This window comes from Pyrus communis, chromosome 12, assembly GCF_963583255.1.
Source record: "Pyrus communis chromosome 12, drPyrComm1.1, whole genome shotgun sequence".
In the NCBI taxonomy this organism is placed as follows: domain Eukaryota; kingdom Viridiplantae; phylum Streptophyta; class Magnoliopsida; order Rosales; family Rosaceae; genus Pyrus; species Pyrus communis.
In genome coordinates this window covers 25,495,169-25,514,613 of record NC_084814.1, presented here as the reverse complement: position 1 = coordinate 25,514,613, position 19,445 = coordinate 25,495,169, and the positions used below count along the sequence as shown (strand labels likewise).

General features: G+C 39.3%; 2 protein-coding genes across 4 annotated transcripts; one reads left to right on the top strand and one right to left on the bottom strand.

Moving 5' to 3' along the window:
* Nucleotides 1-5,187: 5,187 nt before the first annotated feature.
* On the top strand, nt 5,188-8,208 carry LOC137710677 (probable inactive receptor kinase At1g48480). The gene is made up of 2 exons (XM_068449774.1): nt 5,188-6,751; nt 7,384-8,208. Exons 1-2 carry the CDS (start codon nt 5,404-5,406, stop codon nt 8,001-8,003), a joined length of 1,968 nt encoding a protein of 655 aa, XP_068305875.1. The 5' UTR covers nt 5,188-5,403; the 3' UTR covers nt 8,004-8,208.
* Nucleotides 8,209-9,909: 1,701 nt separating this feature from the next.
* Nucleotides 9,910-18,336, bottom strand: LOC137710442 (probable serine/threonine protein kinase IREH1). 3 transcript variants are annotated; one of them, XM_068449464.1, is made up of 17 exons: nt 17,498-18,336; nt 16,838-16,908; nt 16,543-16,725; nt 15,074-16,450; nt 14,481-14,653; nt 14,036-14,273; nt 13,511-13,603; nt 13,287-13,427; nt 13,101-13,193; nt 12,474-12,678; nt 11,989-12,074; nt 11,764-11,849; nt 11,191-11,242; nt 11,032-11,088; nt 10,750-10,923; nt 10,556-10,633; nt 9,910-10,335 (listed from the first exon to the last, which is right to left on the bottom strand). In XM_068449464.1, the coding sequence occupies exons 1-17, from the start codon at nt 18,201-18,203 to the stop codon at nt 10,252-10,254; spliced, it is 3,897 nt and encodes a 1,298-aa protein (XP_068305565.1). In that variant the 5' UTR covers nt 18,204-18,336; the 3' UTR covers nt 9,910-10,251. The 3 variants fall into 3 exon arrangements, 2 of the variants coding, with proteins under 2 accessions (XP_068305565.1, XP_068305566.1); XM_068449465.1 differs by having other exon boundaries at nt 16,844-16,908; XR_011064977.1 differs by lacking the exons at nt 9,910-10,335; nt 10,556-10,633; nt 10,750-10,923; nt 11,032-11,088; nt 11,191-11,242 and having other exon boundaries at nt 11,797-11,849; nt 12,447-12,678.
* Nucleotides 18,337-19,445: the final 1,109 nt, after the last annotated feature.

Here is a 19,445-nt window from a genome sequence, read left to right as displayed (position 1 = left end):
TTTTACCTTTTGCTTACAATATCCGACAACCTAGGAATTATCTCAATTGAGAAATTTTTTAGTGTGTCGAACAAGGTCTGGTACACTAAATGTCATAATATAATTTGTTAAAATTTTGTTTTTTTTTTTAAATTCTAACTAATTTTTCATTACCGAGCTGTGTTTCTGGTACATTAAAAATCTTTCTAAGAAATAGAAAATGAAATACTCAAAACACAAAGATTAGGAATATTTTAACTTTTAGCAAATACAATATGCTAAGCTATTAGATTATAACCTGAGCAAAACAGTGCCACTGCCAAATCGTCAACCTCTTTAGAATTCGACATTTTGTTTTGTCATAAACTTCAAGTTTTGGCTTTTGAAAAAAGTAAGCTGATTATCTTCAATATGGACAAATATATTGTTGGTAAGTGCCCTTTTCAAATAATAGTATCCAATGCAGCTTAAAGTGTACAAAAGGACTTATCTTGGCCTGTCCGATGAACTTTTTCAAATTTCCTGCTATCATTTGCAAGGAAATGGATTATTTGATTTCTAATTTTTGGTGGGGACAGGAAAAGGAGAGGAAAAACATTCATTGGGTCTCCAAGGATACTCTCGGCCTTCCCAAGGCGATGGGGGGACTCGGGTTTCGATCCTTTATGGATTTTAATGATGCTTTCTTGGCGAAACAATGTTGGTGGCTCATCCATGAACTAGACTCACTTTGGGCAAAGGTTCTGAAGGCTCGATACTTCCCCCATTGTTCTTTCTTGGATGCTAAATGGGGCGGACGTGCGTCCTAGGTGTGGTCAAGTCTACTTATGGAGCGTGATCTTTTGTTACGGGGGACTCATTGGCAAGTCTTGTGCGGGAAAGAGATTCGGGTTTGGGGTGATAGGTGGTTGCCTTCCCTCCCGAGTGGATACCCAATGCCTTTTGGATCGGTGCAAGTAAGTCGCAACACCAAAGTGGCTTAATTAATTAATGCAGTGAGTGGTGAGTGGGATATTGATTTCTTAAAACCATTCAAATCGTCGGCGGAGTATGAGGTAATCTTGGCAACCCATCTTGGTGACCCCGAGCTCAGGGACAAGTTAATATGGCCATTTGATAAGCAAGGGATTTACTCCGTCAAGTCGGGCTACCATTGGGTGCACTCTCGGGGGATCCCACAGACCAATTCTAGATCGTCATCGTCTCCTACCATCCCGGTGACATTATGGAAATTGGTGTGGCAACTTAAAACCCCTCCAAAAATCAGATGTTTTATGTGGAAAACGGTGCATAATGCCTTGGCTACTATGGCGGCCCTCTACCGTAGGAAATCTGCCTCCTCCCCCCTCTGCCCCTTATGCAACACTTAGGAGGAAATGATTGAACACCTTCTTGTCCTTTGCCCATGGGTGGAAACTATTTGGTTGGGTAGAATCCTAAACTACAAGGTAAATCAAGAAGAGATCACCACATGGATGCAATGGATATTGGCTATCATCAGGGCTTGCGAATGTTTGAAAGTTGACAGAGAAAAGATCCTGGCTTGGGTAGCGTTTTCTTGTTGGCATATTTGGAAGGCTAGGTGTTGTTTCCTATTCCAACGGAAGCCTATCATCCCTTCTCAGGTGTTGGCGGCAATCTCTACAAATGTCAGAGCTTTCAGGGAGGCTTCTTGGATTCCCACGGGGAGTATGGTGCAGCGCAGTTTTAGTAATCCTACGTGGGAGAGATGGCAGATGTCGTGCCATCCATATGTCAAAATCAATGTTGACGCCAGTTGGGTAGCTGCTACGAAAAAGGGTTTTATTGGGGTGGTGGTGAGAAACTTTGTTGGTAGTTTCACTGCTGCTCACAGATTTCATCTTCATGCCCCTAGTGCGGTGGCTGCTGAGGCGTTAGCCATTCTGCGGGGATGTAAGGTGGATCAATCCTTAGGACTCAATCTTGTGGTCGTGGAATCTGATTCCTTGTATTCTATTTCGTGTTTAAAGGGTAGCATAACAAATGGCAGATGGGAGGCATTTCCAACCTTAGCGAAGTGCAAGAAAATTGGGGATTCCTTCCATGACTGTCTCTGGTCTTGGACGCCAAGATCAGCCAATATGCCAGCTGATCGTTTGGCGTCGCAGAGTTGTGTGGAGATTGACTTTACTTGGGTCGAATGACCCCCATCTTCACTTGTTCATGTACTAAACAATGATTGACTACCTTGCCCACATTAAGTTTGTTCGGTTGTACAATGGGTGACGCTAGTTGTTTCCTTTTAGTGTCGGGTTTCTTCTTCCCCTTGCACTTCCGGGTTTGTTTTGGTTGCTTGCCTCGTTGTGGGTTTTTGTTGTGGTTTGGCATCTTTGCCCTGGTTATATATTATCCTATCTTCCAAAAAAAGAAAAGAAAAAGGACTTACATATTGAGGTGAAATTAGCTTGGCTTTGAGATTTTTGTAATTTTAGTTGCTCGGGGTTCTCTTTGTAGGAGATTTTAAGGAAAATGATTTCTATTTTTTTTTTCTGGATGGGGATTATGGGGCTCACACCACATCGAATTTCTACTATCCAAATCGTCTATTTTTTAAGTTGTACCTTTTTGATCATCCTTACAAAATATTTGTCAAATCGGAAATATTTGTCAAATCGGAAATATTTGAGACATTTAATTGAGTTCAAAGAAATTGACTAACACTTTATTCTATAAGAAACAATGAAACTTCATTGTGATGATTAAACAGGCAATTGGTTTCGAATTAAATTGAATTTTTGCAAAGATGATTTATGAATCAAGACTTATAAAATAGAAGGTTAGAATCATTGAAGTTCCATATAGAATGGGTCCCACATCTAATCTTAAGAATCTCTTTTCTTAAAGGGTCTGCCTCTTTGTAATGTATTTCTTTCATATTTAAATAAAAAACGTACATATTTGTTATTACTCGTATGCTTAACAATCGGAAAATCCAAAACATCTCTTTTACAAATAAATTACAACTGGGTACTAAAATGAATGCAGAAATGAGTTATATCAATAAACTGAGGATAATTTAGAATAATGCTTGGTTGCTGAAAAAAAAAAGCAACAAATCCTACTGAAATGAACAAGTGCCTAAACAATTAAAAAATTAAAAACGGGAAACAATTTCACTCCAAACAAATGAACACGTATCAATTTTCAATTAAGTCCAACATAACATGCTACTATTCTTTCAGCAGCCAAGCATTATTCGATAATTTCATCCACTTGCTGACATTGGAGAAGAAAACTAATTGAGTGTTTTGCATTTCTAAGTGGGTATGCTGGTTTTTCTGTTGAATTGAATTTGCAAGTTGTTCAATGCCACCCTGATAATAACAGCTTAATTGTGCCAAGACGTTAATGGACTGAATAATTAGGCCATTGTGATTAAAATGCAAATCGCCATATGGATCTTAAAAGTGCACTCATATTATATCTATTTTCTAACCCCAAAAAAGGACAAAATCATTTCAAAATCCCCAAAAAAAATCCACTTGGCCTGCCCTTTTAATCATTACAAATTTGTTTTTTTTTTTTAAATGTTATTGACACTCAAAAAATCTCATTCTACACTTCTCATAAGTGTTTTTCTTTCCAAATATAGAAAGTTTGGAGTGTAGAATAAGATTTTTGAAGTGCTAATAACAATTCTTTTTTTTTTATTAACAACTAGGCATAAGCCTGAAAGAAATTTTTTTTTTTAACTGACAACGGGGTATAAGTCCGAAAGAACTTCGTTTCTTTATTTTTTTCCTCACCAAAAGGAACTATTGGAAATTATTTTGATAATTTTGTTTAAAATCAGAAATTATATTTATTAGTTGATATATTTTACATGGTAAAATGTCTCGTTTACCATTTCCTTCTGCTAATAGCCTAATAGAGCTAGTGAGCCCTTTCATAAGGTGCACTCTAATGTATGAAGGCCTAGCCCACATGTTGCCATTTCTGGTTATCGCTATACACTCGACAACAAAATAAGATAACTAAAAGAAAACATCGTCATCTTATGAAAACTAGAATGAACTTGTTGCCTACAACTTTGTTAGCACTCAAATTTTGGTACCATGCATGTTCCACAGCGAACTTATTGATTACTAGAATGTCTTCCGGAAACATTGGTATGAAATCTCCTTATCAACTTTTATTTCGACATACTCCTCATCTTATCCTATCATGGTGACAAGATCTAAGGCTGATATATCTAAAAAGAGGCATTTCTTTTTTAACATTCATTTCCTTTTTAAATTAAACAAGAATGTCAATGGATCCATTTCACGGCATAAAGCCAGATTTGTAGCTAAAAGATATCTCCAACTCATCTTTTTAATTTGGGCTTTGTTCAATCTTATTTAGATGTCTTGGCTGATGACATATTGTTGAAGCCTCGTAGACCAAAACAAAATGATGTAGTAGTTTTTTTTCTTTCTGAAAAGTGATATTCGCGTATTAATTTTTATCTTTCATACACTTTTGTTAATTTTTTATTATCAATCTTCTTTAATTTATTATTTGATCAGATGATCAAAAATTAAAAAAGATATGTTAGAAGTAAAAATCAATATGTAGATAGCATTACTCTTTCTTATATACAAAAAAGGGTTACAGATGATTATCTTATTACCCGTAGTATTGAAGTCACACTCGCAAAAATGTTAAAACAATTGAAGGGGAATATAGATAAGCTCAGGGAAAATTTGGCAATTTGATCTCAATACCATCTACCATAGAAAAAAAAATCCAAATACACAAAAAGCCAATTTCTTAAATAAATAATAACAAAATATCAGAAAACAAACAAACCTATCTAACTGTCACACATCTAAAATCAAAATACGGGGAGAAAAAAACAAAGAAAAATATTAAAAAATTATCCAGTAAAAAAAAGGAAAAATGAAGAAGAAAAAGACAAAAAAGCAAAGGTAAAATAGTAAATGACAGTTGACTACCACCCGCCAGGTTTCCACTCTTCCCGAGAGCTTTTTAAATGTTATTCAGTGATTCATTACGTGTTATTATATTAATGGTAAAATTTATATGTTAAAAAATTAATAATTTAAAAAAATAAAAGTTTTCCCCACTCCTCCCTCTTCCTCACTGTCACTGCATACAGCTAGGGTTTCTTACTCTCTCTGCTTTACTTTTTTCTTTCCATATTTTAGTATCTACCTCACAGCCTGTACTATCTCTCTCTCTCTCTCTCTCTCTCTCTCTTCTCTCTCTCTCCTCAAGGGAAACCAGAAGGCCAACAAAAAGGGCCAAAAAGAAAAGAGGAAATGCAGCTCCCATAGCACTCTCTCCTCTCTCTCTCCTCCTCTGAGACCCATAAACCAAAACAATGTATGAACTTTGAAACCCCAGAAATCCACACCCCCTACCCAATTCACCAAAAACACCATCTTGGTTTCCACCAAAATGCATTCCCCAAGCCAAAGGCTGTCCCTTTTCCTCTTCTCCCTGCTGGTTTTGCTCCCCATTGCAAGACCAGATCTGGCTTCTGACCGCGCCGCTCTGCTAGCCCTGCGCTCCGCCGTCGGCGGCCGAACTCTGCTCTGGGATGTGAGCCAGACCAGCCCATGTTTGTGGGCAGGCGTCAACTGTGAGAATAACCGCGTCACGGTGCTTCGTCTTCCCGGCGTGGCTCTCTCCGGCATAATCCCCAGTGGCATTTTCGGAAATCTGACTAGTCTCCGCACTCTCAGTCTCCGTCTCAACGCTTTAAGAGGTCCTCTGCCTTCAGATCTCTCTGCCTGCGTTACTCTTCGTAACCTTTACTTGCAGGGCAATCTTTTCTCCGGCGAAATCCCGGAGTTTGTGTTCAGTCTGCACGACTTGGTCCGGCTGAACTTGGCCTCCAACAATTTTTCCGGTGAGATCTCTCTGGGTTTCAACAATCTCACCAGGCTCAGGACTTTGTATCTCGAAAGCAACAAGCTTTCGGGGGCGATCCCGGAGCTGAAGCTGCCCAATCTCGACCAGTTCAATGTATCCAACAATTTGCTAAACGGGTCTGTTCCAAAACAGTTGCAGTCTTACTCTTCGAGCTCGTTTCAGGGTAATTCTCTATGCGGGCGTCCCCTTGCTGCTTGTCCTGGAGACGGTGGCGGAGCTGCCAAGCCTGCCATAGGAGGAGATATAAACATCAATGACCACCACAAAAAGAGAAAGCTTTCCGGTGGTGCTATTGCCGGTATTGTGATCGGATCTGTGCTGGCTTTTTTCGTGATTGTTATGCTTTTGATCCTTTTCTGCCGAAAGAAGAAGAGCAAGAAGACGAGCTCCGTCGACATTGCCACCGTGAAGCACCGGGAAGTCGAGATTCCTGGCGAGAAGCTGCCTGCGGAGGCTGAGAATGGAGGATATGGAAATGGGCATTCGGTGGCGGATGCTGCCTCCGCGGCGATGGTGGGGAATGGCAAAAGTGAAGCCGGTGGCGCTAGTGGTGCTAAAAAGCTGGCGTTTTTTGGCAATGCGGCGAGGGTGTTTGATCTGGAGGACCTGTTGAGAGCTTCGGCGGAGGTTTTGGGGAAGGGGACTTTCGGGACAGCGTACAAAGCGGTTCTGGAGGCTGGGACTGTGGTGGCTGTGAAGAGGCTGAAGGACGTGACGATTTCGGAGAGCGAGTTTAAGGAAAAGATTGAGGCTGTGGGAGCGAAGGATCATGAGAATTTGGTGCCTCTGAGGGCATATTATTTCAGCAGAGATGAGAAGCTTCTTGTCTATGATTACATGCCTATGGGAAGCTTATCTGCACTTTTGCATGGTCAGTGTTTCTTGCTATTTGATTGCTTGCTTTTTTTGTTCACACATTGCTCTGCCTTTTCGGTTCGATTGTTGTTACTTTATTTCTGTGCTGGAAATTTTCCGATGATGGATATGATTTTTTTCTGATACATCATCAGTTCCTCTAGTTCGGGATGTTTGCTTCAATCTTTTCGCCCTTTCTTTTCCAATTTTTGATCTGGATGATTAGAAGTTATTGGTTTCTTTGAGTTGTGTTTGAGGATTTGGTGTACAAAATTTTGCGTCTCCACAAACACCGTGTTAATTATTTTTGTGTGCTTGTTTCCGCTGTTAGCATTGATACAACCGAGTTTTATACAATGCTGCTTATTTCAGTTGTGTTGGTACTTTGTTTTACCTGATTTAACAGTTATGCTGTCTGTATATTCTTATATATATGCAACAATTATCTGGAGTTTGCGATGATTTCAAATCCGTTTCATGGATCTTTGGTTCAGTATTCCCATTTGAGTTTTCTTCAAAGTGTGACATCAATAAGTTTTCAACTTCCATCTTTTCAGCAATGTCGAGGCAATGCGTACTTTCAATGGTAGAATAATATAGAAGAGCTTTATCTTTACTGCCATCTTGTGTTCTATCTTTAATCTACAGGAAACAAAGGAGCAGGTAGGACTCCATTGAATTGGGAAATCAGGTCCGGCATTGCCCTTGGAGCTGCCCGTGGAATTGAATACCTACACTCTCAAGGTCATACTGTCTCCCACGGAAACATAAAGTCTTCCAACATCCTGCTCACAAAGTCCTATGAAGCTCGGGTTTCTGATTTTGGCCTAGCGCACCTTGTTGGCCCCTCATCCACTCCCAACCGAGTTGCTGGCTACCGGGCACCGGAGGTTACTGATCCTCGCAAGGTATCCCAAAAGGCCGATGTTTATAGCTTTGGGGTGTTGCTCCTGGAGCTACTCACCGGGAAGCCCCCAACGCATGCCCTCTTGAATGAGGAAGGAGTTGACCTCCCAAGATGGGTTCAGTCCATAGTCAAAGAGGAGTGGACTTCAGAGGTTTTCGATCTTGAGCTCCTCAGGTACCAGAATGTAGAGGAGGAGATGGTTCAGCTCTTGCAACTTGCAATAGATTGTTCAGCCCAGTACCCTGACAAACGCCCTTCAATCTCCGAAGTGACAAGGCGCATTGAGGAGCTACGTCGTTCTAGCTTGCAAGATGAGCAGCCCGAGGTTGTCCATGATTTAGACGATGTGTCTTCTCGATGAGTTGGGTTGCTCAGGGCAACGGCACCTCGACCATCTTCCCTCATGGATTTGCAGGGAAATTCCTTGCTGTAATTTTTATTCACCCTTTTGTTCCCCATTGCTCTAGTTTTTCTAACTGCCCTTTTGGGGTGGAGATCTGTTCCATTTGTTGTTGTTGGATGATGGTTTTCTTTTCTGTAATTATCACTTCCGCTTTTGCCTTTGCCTTTGCCTTTGCCTTTATTCCTTTATTTGTTGTTATTATTACGACTCTTTAGCTACTCGAAATTAAGATGTGTTGGTTGCTTCATGTCTATCCATAGTTTGGTCAAAGTTTTGTGAAATTAAGCAAACCTGCGTTGGTCATTTTCCAATTTCTGTTTCTCATCTGTTGAAATTCTACCATACGACCGAGGATATTTTAGTATCTCTTTTATCACGTGATCTGGTTTTGCAAGAATTCCCCGCTCATGTGGGATGATATAACAAATTTGAATTCGGGAAAGAGGGAAAGTAACTTGATGGTTGTTGACGAAGATGAGGATGAAGAAAGCTTTATAACAATGCGTAAATGACATGAGATACCATTACAGTCACGTTCGGTTCCTATTGAGGTTTTGTGGTAACGATTGAAAGCTTGGTGGTGGACCAAACTATTGCAGTTGAAGTGGAGGGTCCGTGAAGGGGGAAAGAAGTGTAAAAAGAGAGCAGACAGTGATGCAGTGGTCCTCGGTATGGTTAATTTTGTTGGGAGTTGGCATCCAAAGCAAACTATAACAGAATTTATTTAAAAAATATGCTTAATTTTGTTGGATGTGACATTTAGTACTACGATCAGTGAAAAGTGTTAGGTTCAATTCTCGCAGAAGGTGAATTTGAACTATATTATTGCTAGCACATTACAAGACTAAGCCCGCCCTAATTCCTCTTGATGTAGCTAATATCGTTTGTTAAAATGTCACTTGTAAGTGAAAGTTGTTAGGTTCGATTCTTGTAAAAGGTGAATTTGATCTATATTATTGCTATCACATTATAAGGCTACGCCCGTCCTAATTCCTCTTGATATAGCTAATATCGCTTGTTAAAAAAAAAAAAAAAAAAAAAAAAAAAAAGACAACAAAATTTTGGTTTTTTCGGTATGGGATATTTTTGTCCCGGGCTTGTGCTGTCCCATCCTCGTATTTTAAAAGAAAATAAATAAAAAATGAAAAATCGTAACGGTAACTTCTGGACCAGAAAGGACACCAAAGTTTTAGGTGTTTGTCTATGTAACAAAACTTTATTCCCAATTTTGACAATTAATAACCTATGTGTAATAAGTTAATACACATTTTTGATGTTTTGTCTTAAGAAATTTGCATCCACGTAGTAATAGTTATCAATAAGACCTTCAAGACAACTCTTTTACGGAAATACCTATTCATCTATTTGGTTTTGAATCTTGCATTAAGAGCAAATATGATATATTCGATTCTGAACACAGTTAAATTCAAAACACGAATTCAGCTTAAATGGTACATGTTACTAATTGATATGGCACACACGCAAGCGAGTGCTAAGGAGCCAAGAGCTAGTTAGATATTAGATAGGTGGTCAATTTGACTAAATTTTCGAAATAACCTTCAAACACCCACATCCAAGTTTCATAAAAATTACATATAGGGCACAAAAAAGTGGTAAATCACGAAGAGTAACGATTTTGAGTTAGTTTTGGAGAGTTTTATGCTGCATTGAATGAGTTATAACTGGGAAACATCCATCATATGTTTAGCGTGTGAAGCAAGAAAGATTTTCGAAAGACGAGTTCCAAAGATTTTATACAACGATCGAACATCAGGTCAAAAAATTGAGTAAAACAAGATGCAAGGCAATTTGGAACAGAAAGGGATGTGTTTTCACATTGCCATGGCGAAAACCAACAGACCGGTGACAAAAATACTCAAGCTCAACCAGCACAGGGGATATGAATTGGGATACATCAAATTCCTTAAGATACAAAAGACTACTCGACCGTAAAATTGCCGCCCCTGCGGCGGAGAAGTTACCTATAAGAGCAAAGAGCACATTCCGAACCAGTTTCGGCAGGTGCAAATTCATCACTCAAATTGCTCAACTGCACATACTATAAAAGAAAAAGAAAAAAACCAATCGGAGATCATATGTACAGGGTATACAAACACCGATGAGGTGTTTAGGCCCCAAAAAACAAGCCCAAATCATTTAAGTGCTAGAACCCTAATCCCGGCTTTTGACAACCGGGAGCAACTTGCTACGTGCTGGGATTCAGTGACGGATCATCCTTAAAACCCTTTGAAAGCAGATCATAGTTGATTGATGCAAGCTGGGAGAGATTCTGGACCACGATCATAAGAAAATAGTAAGATCATATATTAGGAAAAGGCGAAAATTATATTGAAATACAGCCCAACAACATTCACAGTGGAAATCTATCGAACATGGCATCCAACTCGCTATTCATGAAGGCAAACTCACGACCAATTACAGTATACGCACCTTGAGTGGTCATTTTAGAGATAATAAAAGAAACGACAGCCTTGTAAGTTAAGAAATACCTTAAATGAGAAATTGCTGAAAGAGTAATTGATGGAAGAGCCAGACTCGAACTCTGTCAGACCCCCACATTCATCACCCTGTCAATGAACGTTGCCCAAGATCACGTCAGTGCTGCAAATTATATGGAAATACGGCAAATACAAAATATATTCGCATCAGTAGTTAAAAGCGCTTGTTTCTTGAACTAATGTACCACTTCCTCATGACGGTTGCTCAAGCAACTGCTGCTGCCACTTAAGCTATCAGAATCACTGGAATCATCCATGTCACTAGGTTGATATACGTGTTCATCTGAAGGATTCCATGAGTAACGACTGGTGAAGTAACTGGTATCTAATGCACTCTCTGAAGAGGGAACAAAAGCAGCCTGCAAGAAATGGAAAAGTCATAAGGGAGTGGTGCGGTGGTGCCAACCTAACCGAAGATGAAAAATCTGATCTACATGTTTATGATTTATGAATATCTTGCAGCGCACCTTTTGCCTGGCAAGTGTGTCCCAGTTGATATCTTTAAAGAATGGATGCTGCTTCACCTGTATCACAAAGTTGCAATTCTATTAAGTTTATTGAAGAAGTTTGAAAGATCACGCCCTAAAAAATAATGATAAAGAATAAGAAACTAAACTAACAAATACCTCTGATGCTCCTCGAGCTCCAAGTCTTTGATTAGGATCTTCTGTCAATAACCTAGAAACTATTTGTATCAGCATCAACTAAACAAACATCACAACTACATACTATCACTCGACATCAGCATATATACATGTTTGAACATGCTGAACCTTAAACAGGAACACAAATTCAGTCAAAATCTAAGATCAGTTTTACAGATTCATAGAACAATTTAACAAATTTGATACAAATTGGTATTCTACATTTAGGCTAATTTGCAAAATGAGAACAGAGTTTCTGCTAACTGAAACCATAAGTGATGGGTTCATAACTTGAAGTAAAAGTACGGAGAAGTTTAAGAATATTAACATGAGTATCTCAAAACTAGACCAAAACAGAGCAACCAATTGGCTAATTGACAGGTTTTAATTCTAGTCCGATACATCCCTTGATCTCCACACAAACTGACTAATGGTCAACTTCATGGAGATTCTAACTTCAACAGAAACAAATATTTCCACCTAAGCAATGCAATGACAGAATATATCTTTGAAAGCAATAACGTTGCATAAAAAGATTGCTAATGCTTCACTTACTGATCAATAAGATCCCGTGCTTCAGGACTCATCTCACCAACCCCAGGCCAAGGTATATTACGGTTGAGAATATTATCAAATATAGTCTACAAGAAAAAGAAGAAAATGGTTAAAATAAGAGATTTAGAACTCAAACAAACTATGAAATCACAAACAATTTTTGTTGTAAACAAAGTAAACACCAAGCCTATGTGTTATAACATATTTTAGAGGCAACGTATTAACCTGAGGGTGCTCCGCATTGAAGGGTGGAATTCCAACAATCAATTCAAATAAAATGACACCAACAGACCACCAATCTGCAGTTGCACCTGTGGACCATAAAACAGCAGCAAGTTGTTAATCTTATAACGGTTAACTGATCAACCAATAACAGAACAGAAAGCTATTTGGTAAAAACACGAAAGCACAATGGTTGCGCCCTTAAAGACTTAAATAGTGATCAACCAAATAAGAGAACAGCTAAATGTGTGGGGAAAATCAGGGAAAACAAGAGCATTATGGTTGGTTGCCCTTAAACATTGTTTCAGCTTCCATGAAAGACTAAACAGTACCAATGAATAATGATTAAACCATTTTAGCCCATAGTTGAACATTACTGAATAATTAGTATTTCTTTCTTGATGTTGAAGCTTGACCTAAGGTTGGAGAGTTTTAAAACAAAATAAAGGAAATAATAGCACCTTAAACTTAGAAAAGACTATACGAACCATGTCCTGTTCCCAAAAGTATCTCTGGTGCCAAATAGTCAGGTGTACCGACAGCAGAACGTTTCTTTCGGCTTTCTCGTTGATGCTCGGAGAGAGATGATTCGGGTTCATCTTCCCCTAGAAGGGATGTGCTACTAACTGCTGGACCAGATAAATCATCAGTGCTGTTGATGAGACCAACCTTCGAAAGCCCAAAGTCTGTCAACTGCTCAGATGAAACACAAAAGGTTAAAATTGGGTGGTGAAAGAAGTGACAACCATCTATAACTCCCAATTAACTGCTACACAAAAATGAATTCTTTCCAACCCACAAGGCACAAACTACTGAAATTTTTATTTAAGAAAGAAATAGATTGAAAGCAATCTTCGGATGTGCCTACATGAGTGCTCGTGCTCCATAATATAATGTGAAATAATTGAAATTAATACAAAGTGTTTCATTTATCTTAAACAAAAATAAGCATCCAACTAAAGCTAAACCAAGTTACCATCACGACCTCTAGTAGAGATGGTTTTTCAAATTTCACCATCCAGCTTCAACTGAAAAACTAAACGATAATATAACCACTACTATATTGACACTGAAATGCAACAAAACTAATAAAGATAAAATCAGTATGTACGTACCTTAACATGGCCGTCATGAGCAATTAACAAATTGTCAGGCTTCAAATCACGATGAACCACACGAAGTGAATGTAAATATTCTAAAGCAAGAACCTGCAAAATCAAATATAGATAAACAGGACCTCAGATTATAAACTAGCAAAAAGTATGCAGCAAAATAGTTCTGAACAAGTTGCAAGCCCATACCACTTCTGCTATATATATACGAGCAACCTCCTCATCCAAGCAGCCTAAATTCCTCAACAATGAGTATAGATCTCCTCCATTCAAATACTCCATCACAAGATACAAGTTTTCACGACAAGTAAAAGAATAGAAGAAGCGAACCTGATACAGTTCAAATTTGTGTTAGAATGAAACTAAATGTTTCTCAATGCAAGGTAAAACGCTTTACTAGAACACCTGCTCACCACAAAAGGATTGCGGACTGAAATCAAGATGTCACGTTCTGCTAATATACTTTCAACAGCATTCTTCCGGATCATATCAGCCTTTTTAAGAACCTGTTACAAATGATACAAAATAAGAATGAGCAAATCCTCTTCATGCTCAACAACAGGACAAAACCAAAACATTATTTTCTTTATTTTCGGGGTGTTTGTGGAGATGGAAACACTAAATTTTATAGACTAGACAGGCTAGATGTCATCCAAAGTAGCATCATTTTCATCAATTATGGTACTTAAAAACCATTAAATTGATTATGCCAAAAGTTTCCACGGTCAAATTAAAAATAAAAATAAAGATAGAGATGAAGAAGCTATCCCAATAAATAAAAGCACACAGAAGACCGGCTATAACATGAATAAATCAACGAAAAAAACAACACAATAATGTACAGAAAAGTATATCAAGGACAACAGTACGCTTAAACAACTAAGGGTGACATGGCGCAATACAGTTAGCAAGAAATTACATGTCCAATTATGTGGTACCTTAATCGCAAAAAGATCCCCCGTTGTTCTCTTTTTAGCTAAGAAAACTCGTCCAAATGCCCCACGACTTATTGGTTTGATAATTTCAAAATCATCTATAGATGTTCGGTCCTTGGAAAAAGGTATAGGGCTTGTACGAACCACGTCATCTTCTAAAGGAGCTTCTTCATCAATTACGGTAGTTGCTAAATCAACCTTCTCATCATCCACTAACTCACAAAGTTGCAAATACTTCTCCCTGGAAAATCAACGTTAGGATATTGTAAAATGGAACTTAAAAAAGGAACTGAGAAGGTTACATGTAGTTATGATGATTACTCAATGAATTGTTTACTAATACATTTCATGAGAAATGTAGATACCATAGTTCAAGGTATATTAATGAACACTTTAGTTGAAGGCTTCAAGCTTGTAAAAGCCAAGAAAAATAGCAGCAAGTACCCACCGAATCAGCTTCTCAATGCGTGCCCCAAATGTTTCCACGGTAAGTGCATCAAACTTTCTGCGGTCTATAACAACTCTCAAGTCTTCAAGACAAGTCAGTAGATATGGCATAGAGCGATCATCATCCAAAGGTGTATTTGCTACGCACCGAGCAATATCAGAAAGTTCATTCATCTGTATCATTCAAATGGAGTTAGCTTTGATAGCATGAAAAATAAAACTTTGATATAAAGTTCGGTACCAGTAAGCACAGCACCAAGGCCAGCAAAACGCATACTAAAATTAAATCAAATTCATGCTACTTTGAAAGTTTGAATAACATATATATTCCCACTTCAGCATGTGCAAACACTCATAATCTGGAGGAGGTGCACAGTACTTGAGGTAACAATTTTCATTTAATAAGAAAACTTAAGGACTTGGAGAGAACAGCAAGTTCTTTCCATTGCATTTTGTATTTGACAAAGATTATAGTTCATGTTGTAAATTGATATTCAAATGCCGTACAATTGCATCCCAAGCATCACAAGCATGTGCCTGGGCAACTCCCAGAGCAAAGAAGTATTTGTAAAATCAAACAGATTAATAAGATACCTGAGGTATATCGTCTTGCTCAGAGAAAGAAGCCTTGCCTGCGAGGAGCAAGTCAATTTGACTGCCACTTGGGGTCAATAAGGGAGACCTAGGAGTCATGCTGCCTGCAGATGATGTTGTCATTCCTTGATCAGACTTTGGACCAAAACGAGTTCTACATGACATGGAAGGTAGACCTTTCAGGTCATCCATAAAAGATGAATTATCAGCTTCAGGAAAACAATCAAGCATGTCCTCTGAGCCTCTGTGGGACCAGTCACAAAGTTTTGGAGATAAAACCTCTGATTCTTCTGTCACGCTTGAACTAGATGCTTTCACAATGTCTGGACTTCCTACACCATGCTGGATATCCTTTTGAGCAAAGGACTCCATCAGTTTTTCAAGGGTTTCAGAAATTATGACAAGACGTTCATTCACACTTATACCTTTCTGATCACATCGATCAGCAATTGCACAAATTCTTGAATGGTCTTCCACATTTGCAGTTGGAACCTCCTCCTCACAGATGCGACATATTATAGAACTATCGTCAGATACATTTTGTTGATTTCCCCAACCCCAAGAAGGTTTGTGCTGGTGCTTGGAAGAACGTTCATGAGAACCCTTGCCAGAAGGCTCAGGAGGCTTAACAGAAGTAGGATCGATGTCAGAAGTCCCTCTCTTGTTGTCTGAACCTTTCAAATGTTCAACCTTAGAATCACTCTGCTCCTTAAATTCAGTAGCTTCTTTCATGCTTTTTGCAACCGGAGATGGGAATTTCTTCCATGATGTCATCCGGTCCCTACCAGCAGGAGACTCCAAATTCTTAGAGGGTTGATCAACAGGAGGTGTGAACAAATTTCCCAGTTGTATAACATGGTCTCTCTTCCATTCCAAGCCATGTTGCTCCTGACTGTAAAATTTCCTAGCTGAAGCTGCTTTAGAGGCTTTTGCAACACTTAAACTCTTTGGATCCTTTGCCAAACTTGGAGGAATTCTTTTATCAGAGAAACGCAGAACTCTTGATTGACGAAGCTGGAAAACTTGTTCATCCTCAGCCAATCCAGTTTCCTTATGGAATTGCAGCAACCTAGTACACCTTGTGAGTATGAAAAGCATTCGAGTGTGAAGCTGCTTCAGCACCCCCGGAGGAAGTTCTTGACGTCTATCATCCAATTCCTGAACTATGCCCTCACACTGAAGCCAAAACTCTCCAGATGATGTCATTGCACAACTTCGAGCCAAAACCAGCAAATCCTCAAGTGTTTCCTGCCACTCTGGATGATTATCTGCATCCTTTTCAAGAATTCCAACTAAATCTGCTGCAAATATAGCCAGATCAGAGTTCACTTCTTCCTTTGCTTTGTCAAACTTTGCCCTAATCGCAACCAAGATTTCCTGCATATCAGAAGCATTATTCCAAGCAGGTAAAATTTCCTAGTTCAAATTTATCTACTAAAAACTGTCGTATAAAAGGAAGACATACGTACCTCCAGGTTGTTCAAGCCTCGAGGCTTCCAAAATGGGAAAGGTCTTACACCTTTTGAATTCAGTTCGTGGGAAAAACTTTTTATATCAGCAGGAAACCTCTTTCTTGGTGCACTCGTTAAGCGGAGTATAGCTTGAAAACGGGGAGACTCGGACTCCTTAGGATTTTCACAATCATATGCAGTCTATTAAAGAAAAATATCAATCGCAAACACATTATGACAAGAAATAATAGAACAGGGAAACCGTTAGACATAAGAAATAAATATGTGGAGACAATAAATAAAATAATTGTACCCGCACCTCTGGTGTACATACATCCGAACTTCTTAAGCCGCCAGAGTGACCCCAAGATGATATGTTTCTCCCTGTTAAGGATGATGGAGGTATCAAAAGCCATTAGAGGGGAAACACAACAGGCATCCCACTCATCATAGAAAAATGAAAGTGTACAAAAATCCAGTAATTTGCATAAAAGAGCAAAGGTGTTCTAGTATCAACTCATGAAGCTTGATTAAGTCACTACGCACCACCACACTTGTCGTCCATGTTTTCCTAAGTGTACACCAAGTGATGGGTGGAGTACTACCATTAAGCTAGATTCATGTAGCAGACGGGGAAACCCACGTCAACAGAGCCACATCCACCCATCATACCATTGCACTCATCAAAAGATAAAGCTTGCATTGCTCTACAGATTATTCGAAATCGATGCCTTTTACAAATGTAGAAACATTTAATCGTTTTAGTTGGAGTCCAAGTCACTTTTGCGGTAATGCCTACAACCTACTGGAGTGATTTCAAAACCAAGTGACTCCTAAGTTCTAAGCTCAAAACACGACCTAAAGGCTAAATCTTTAACCATAACCCAGTACTTACAGCATAAACTAAACTAGCACAACTTTAAAAAAAAAAAAAAAAAAAAACCCTGCATTGCATAATTGCTCAAAATTGTACCAGCTTCTGCCGACGATTCCCCGTTGAGCAACCGCGATGGCGCCACCACGTTCGGGCTCTGGTCTCTCGAAGGCAAGCTACCAGTTGATGCAGCATCAGAATTGCTGCCATTATCAGCCCAATTCCCACTTACCACATTTTCATTGAACCCAATCCTAGTCTGACTCGCAGCCTCCTTCTTCTTGCCCCCACTGCCCGACCCTAAACGATCGCCGCCGACGCCCGGCCTAGACAAATTACTCGAGCCCAGCGCCGACCCTTTGTCGCCCCTAAACCCGAAAAAGCTCTCCTGCGGTAACGGCCCCGATCTCGTCTTTATCCTATTCAACCCCAGCGACGACGCCAGAATGGGAGAAACCGACGCCGCAGACTCCGCCACCCCCGTTGTGGACGCAGACGACTTCTTGGGAGTCGCGCCAGTCGAGCTCGCGGACTTCGCCGGCGTCTTCAGCTGAGCTGGGCTCTCTTTCCCCTTCACATCCTTCTTCTTTGACAAGTCTTTGACTAGACTCCGCCGACTGAAGCCGCCGCCGCCAGAACTGGTACTCGGGCCCGGCGAGTCGTCTTTGGACGAGGATTTGGGCTTCTTCTTATCGGATCGGATAGGGGAGTTGGAACCCAGAGATCGCGGACTATTATTGGAGCCATCGGGGCTGTTGGAGGAGTCGGACTTCTTGGAGGAGAAGAACCTGGCCTTGAACACCATTACTGTGTGGATATTTTTCTACGGCTTCCGAAATCGAAGCAGCCCTAGCGTGGAAGCATAGGGCTGCTTTCCAGAGAGAGAGAGAGAGAGAGAGAGGGTGGAGTTGGTTGGAAGTTCGGGAAATGGATGTGTCGATCAGTCGATGGTTTGAATGTAGAGAGAGAAAGAAGGGTGCTGCAGAAGAAAGAGAGAAGAATGTGAGTCTTCGAGTCCAAAGGCGTGGATATAGCGGTCTCCTCGTCTAAATCATTTTTCCCAAATCTCGATTTCGAACTTTATTAAAACAGTTTTCTACGTTTGAAATCTATATTTCTAATTTTGTACCTATATACGTTTGTGTTTTGAATGAACCCCTTTTGTAACGTTACATGACGTTTATATCAAAACATTTATTTTTGCAGTTGAGATTTTAAGTCTAAATTTCGGTTCATTATCGCTCATGTAAAACTTAAAAAATCAAATATCTTCTTATACTTTAATTAGTTTTCGCAAGACTATTTGCTCGAGTTAAAAACAAAAGAAACAATAAATGAAATATAACGTTTTAAGACTTTATAGGAATTTTGTGAATGGACCTTTTTAAATTTTTTTAGAGGGAATGTTATGTTACCATGTTTTGTATTTTTTTTTATAAGAGTAAAAAACTTATAAAGGGTCACATGCATTAAAACTTAAATTGGAAGGGAAGGGGAAAAAAAAAGTAGGGTGAAAGTCAAACCACATGAAGAAAATATATTTTTACATGAATATAATGAATTAGCGTCAATTATGAGATTCAAACTTAAAATGTTTTACTTATAATTTTAGTTAAATACCGTTGTACCATATTTTTTTTTTTAACAAACGATATTATCTACACTAAAAGAAAGTTATAGGCTTAATCACACAATGAATGTGGGCTTAGCCTCATAATAAGTTAGGAATAATGTGGTTTAAATTTGTCTTTGGTGAGAATCGAATCTAAGATTTTTTACTTACGAGTGAATATGAATATTACTGGATCGTAGTACTAACTGCCCGCTATACCGCATTATCAAGGGGTTATTTTGTTCCAAGTTGATATTATGAATTTGGTATAATTTACGAGCGAGGAGTAGAAGGGACGACTGATACCTCAAGCTTGCCCAGAAGAAGTCGTTTGGTATGCAGACGGGACGGGACGAGACGGGACAGGACGGAACGGAACGGAGCGGGAGCAAAGATGCCCTCGGATGGAAACAAGGAGGAAGAAGAAGGAGACGG

Bases quoted from the DNA above. Each gene is read 5' to 3' on its own strand.
- LOC137710677 (XM_068449774.1), top strand. From the start codon at position 5,404: ATGCATTCCCCAAGCCAAAGGCTGTCCCTTTTCCTCTTCTCCCTGCTG. The intron at 6,752-7,383 runs GTCAGTGTTTCT...TTTAATCTACAG, and splicing joins CTTATCTGCACTTTTGCATG to GAAACAAAGGAGCAGGTAGG.
- LOC137710442 (XM_068449464.1), bottom strand. From the start codon at position 18,203: ATGGTGTTCAAGGCCAGGTTCTTCTCCTCCAAGAAGTCCGACTCCTCC. The intron at 13,604-14,035 runs GTACCACATAAT...CATTTGTAACAG, and splicing joins GGGATCTTTTTGCGATTAAG to GTTCTTAAAAAGGCTGATAT. The intron at 12,075-12,473 runs GTTCGTATAGTC...TATGGTCCACAG, and splicing joins ACTTTTGGGAACAGGACATG to GTGCAACTGCAGATTGGTGG.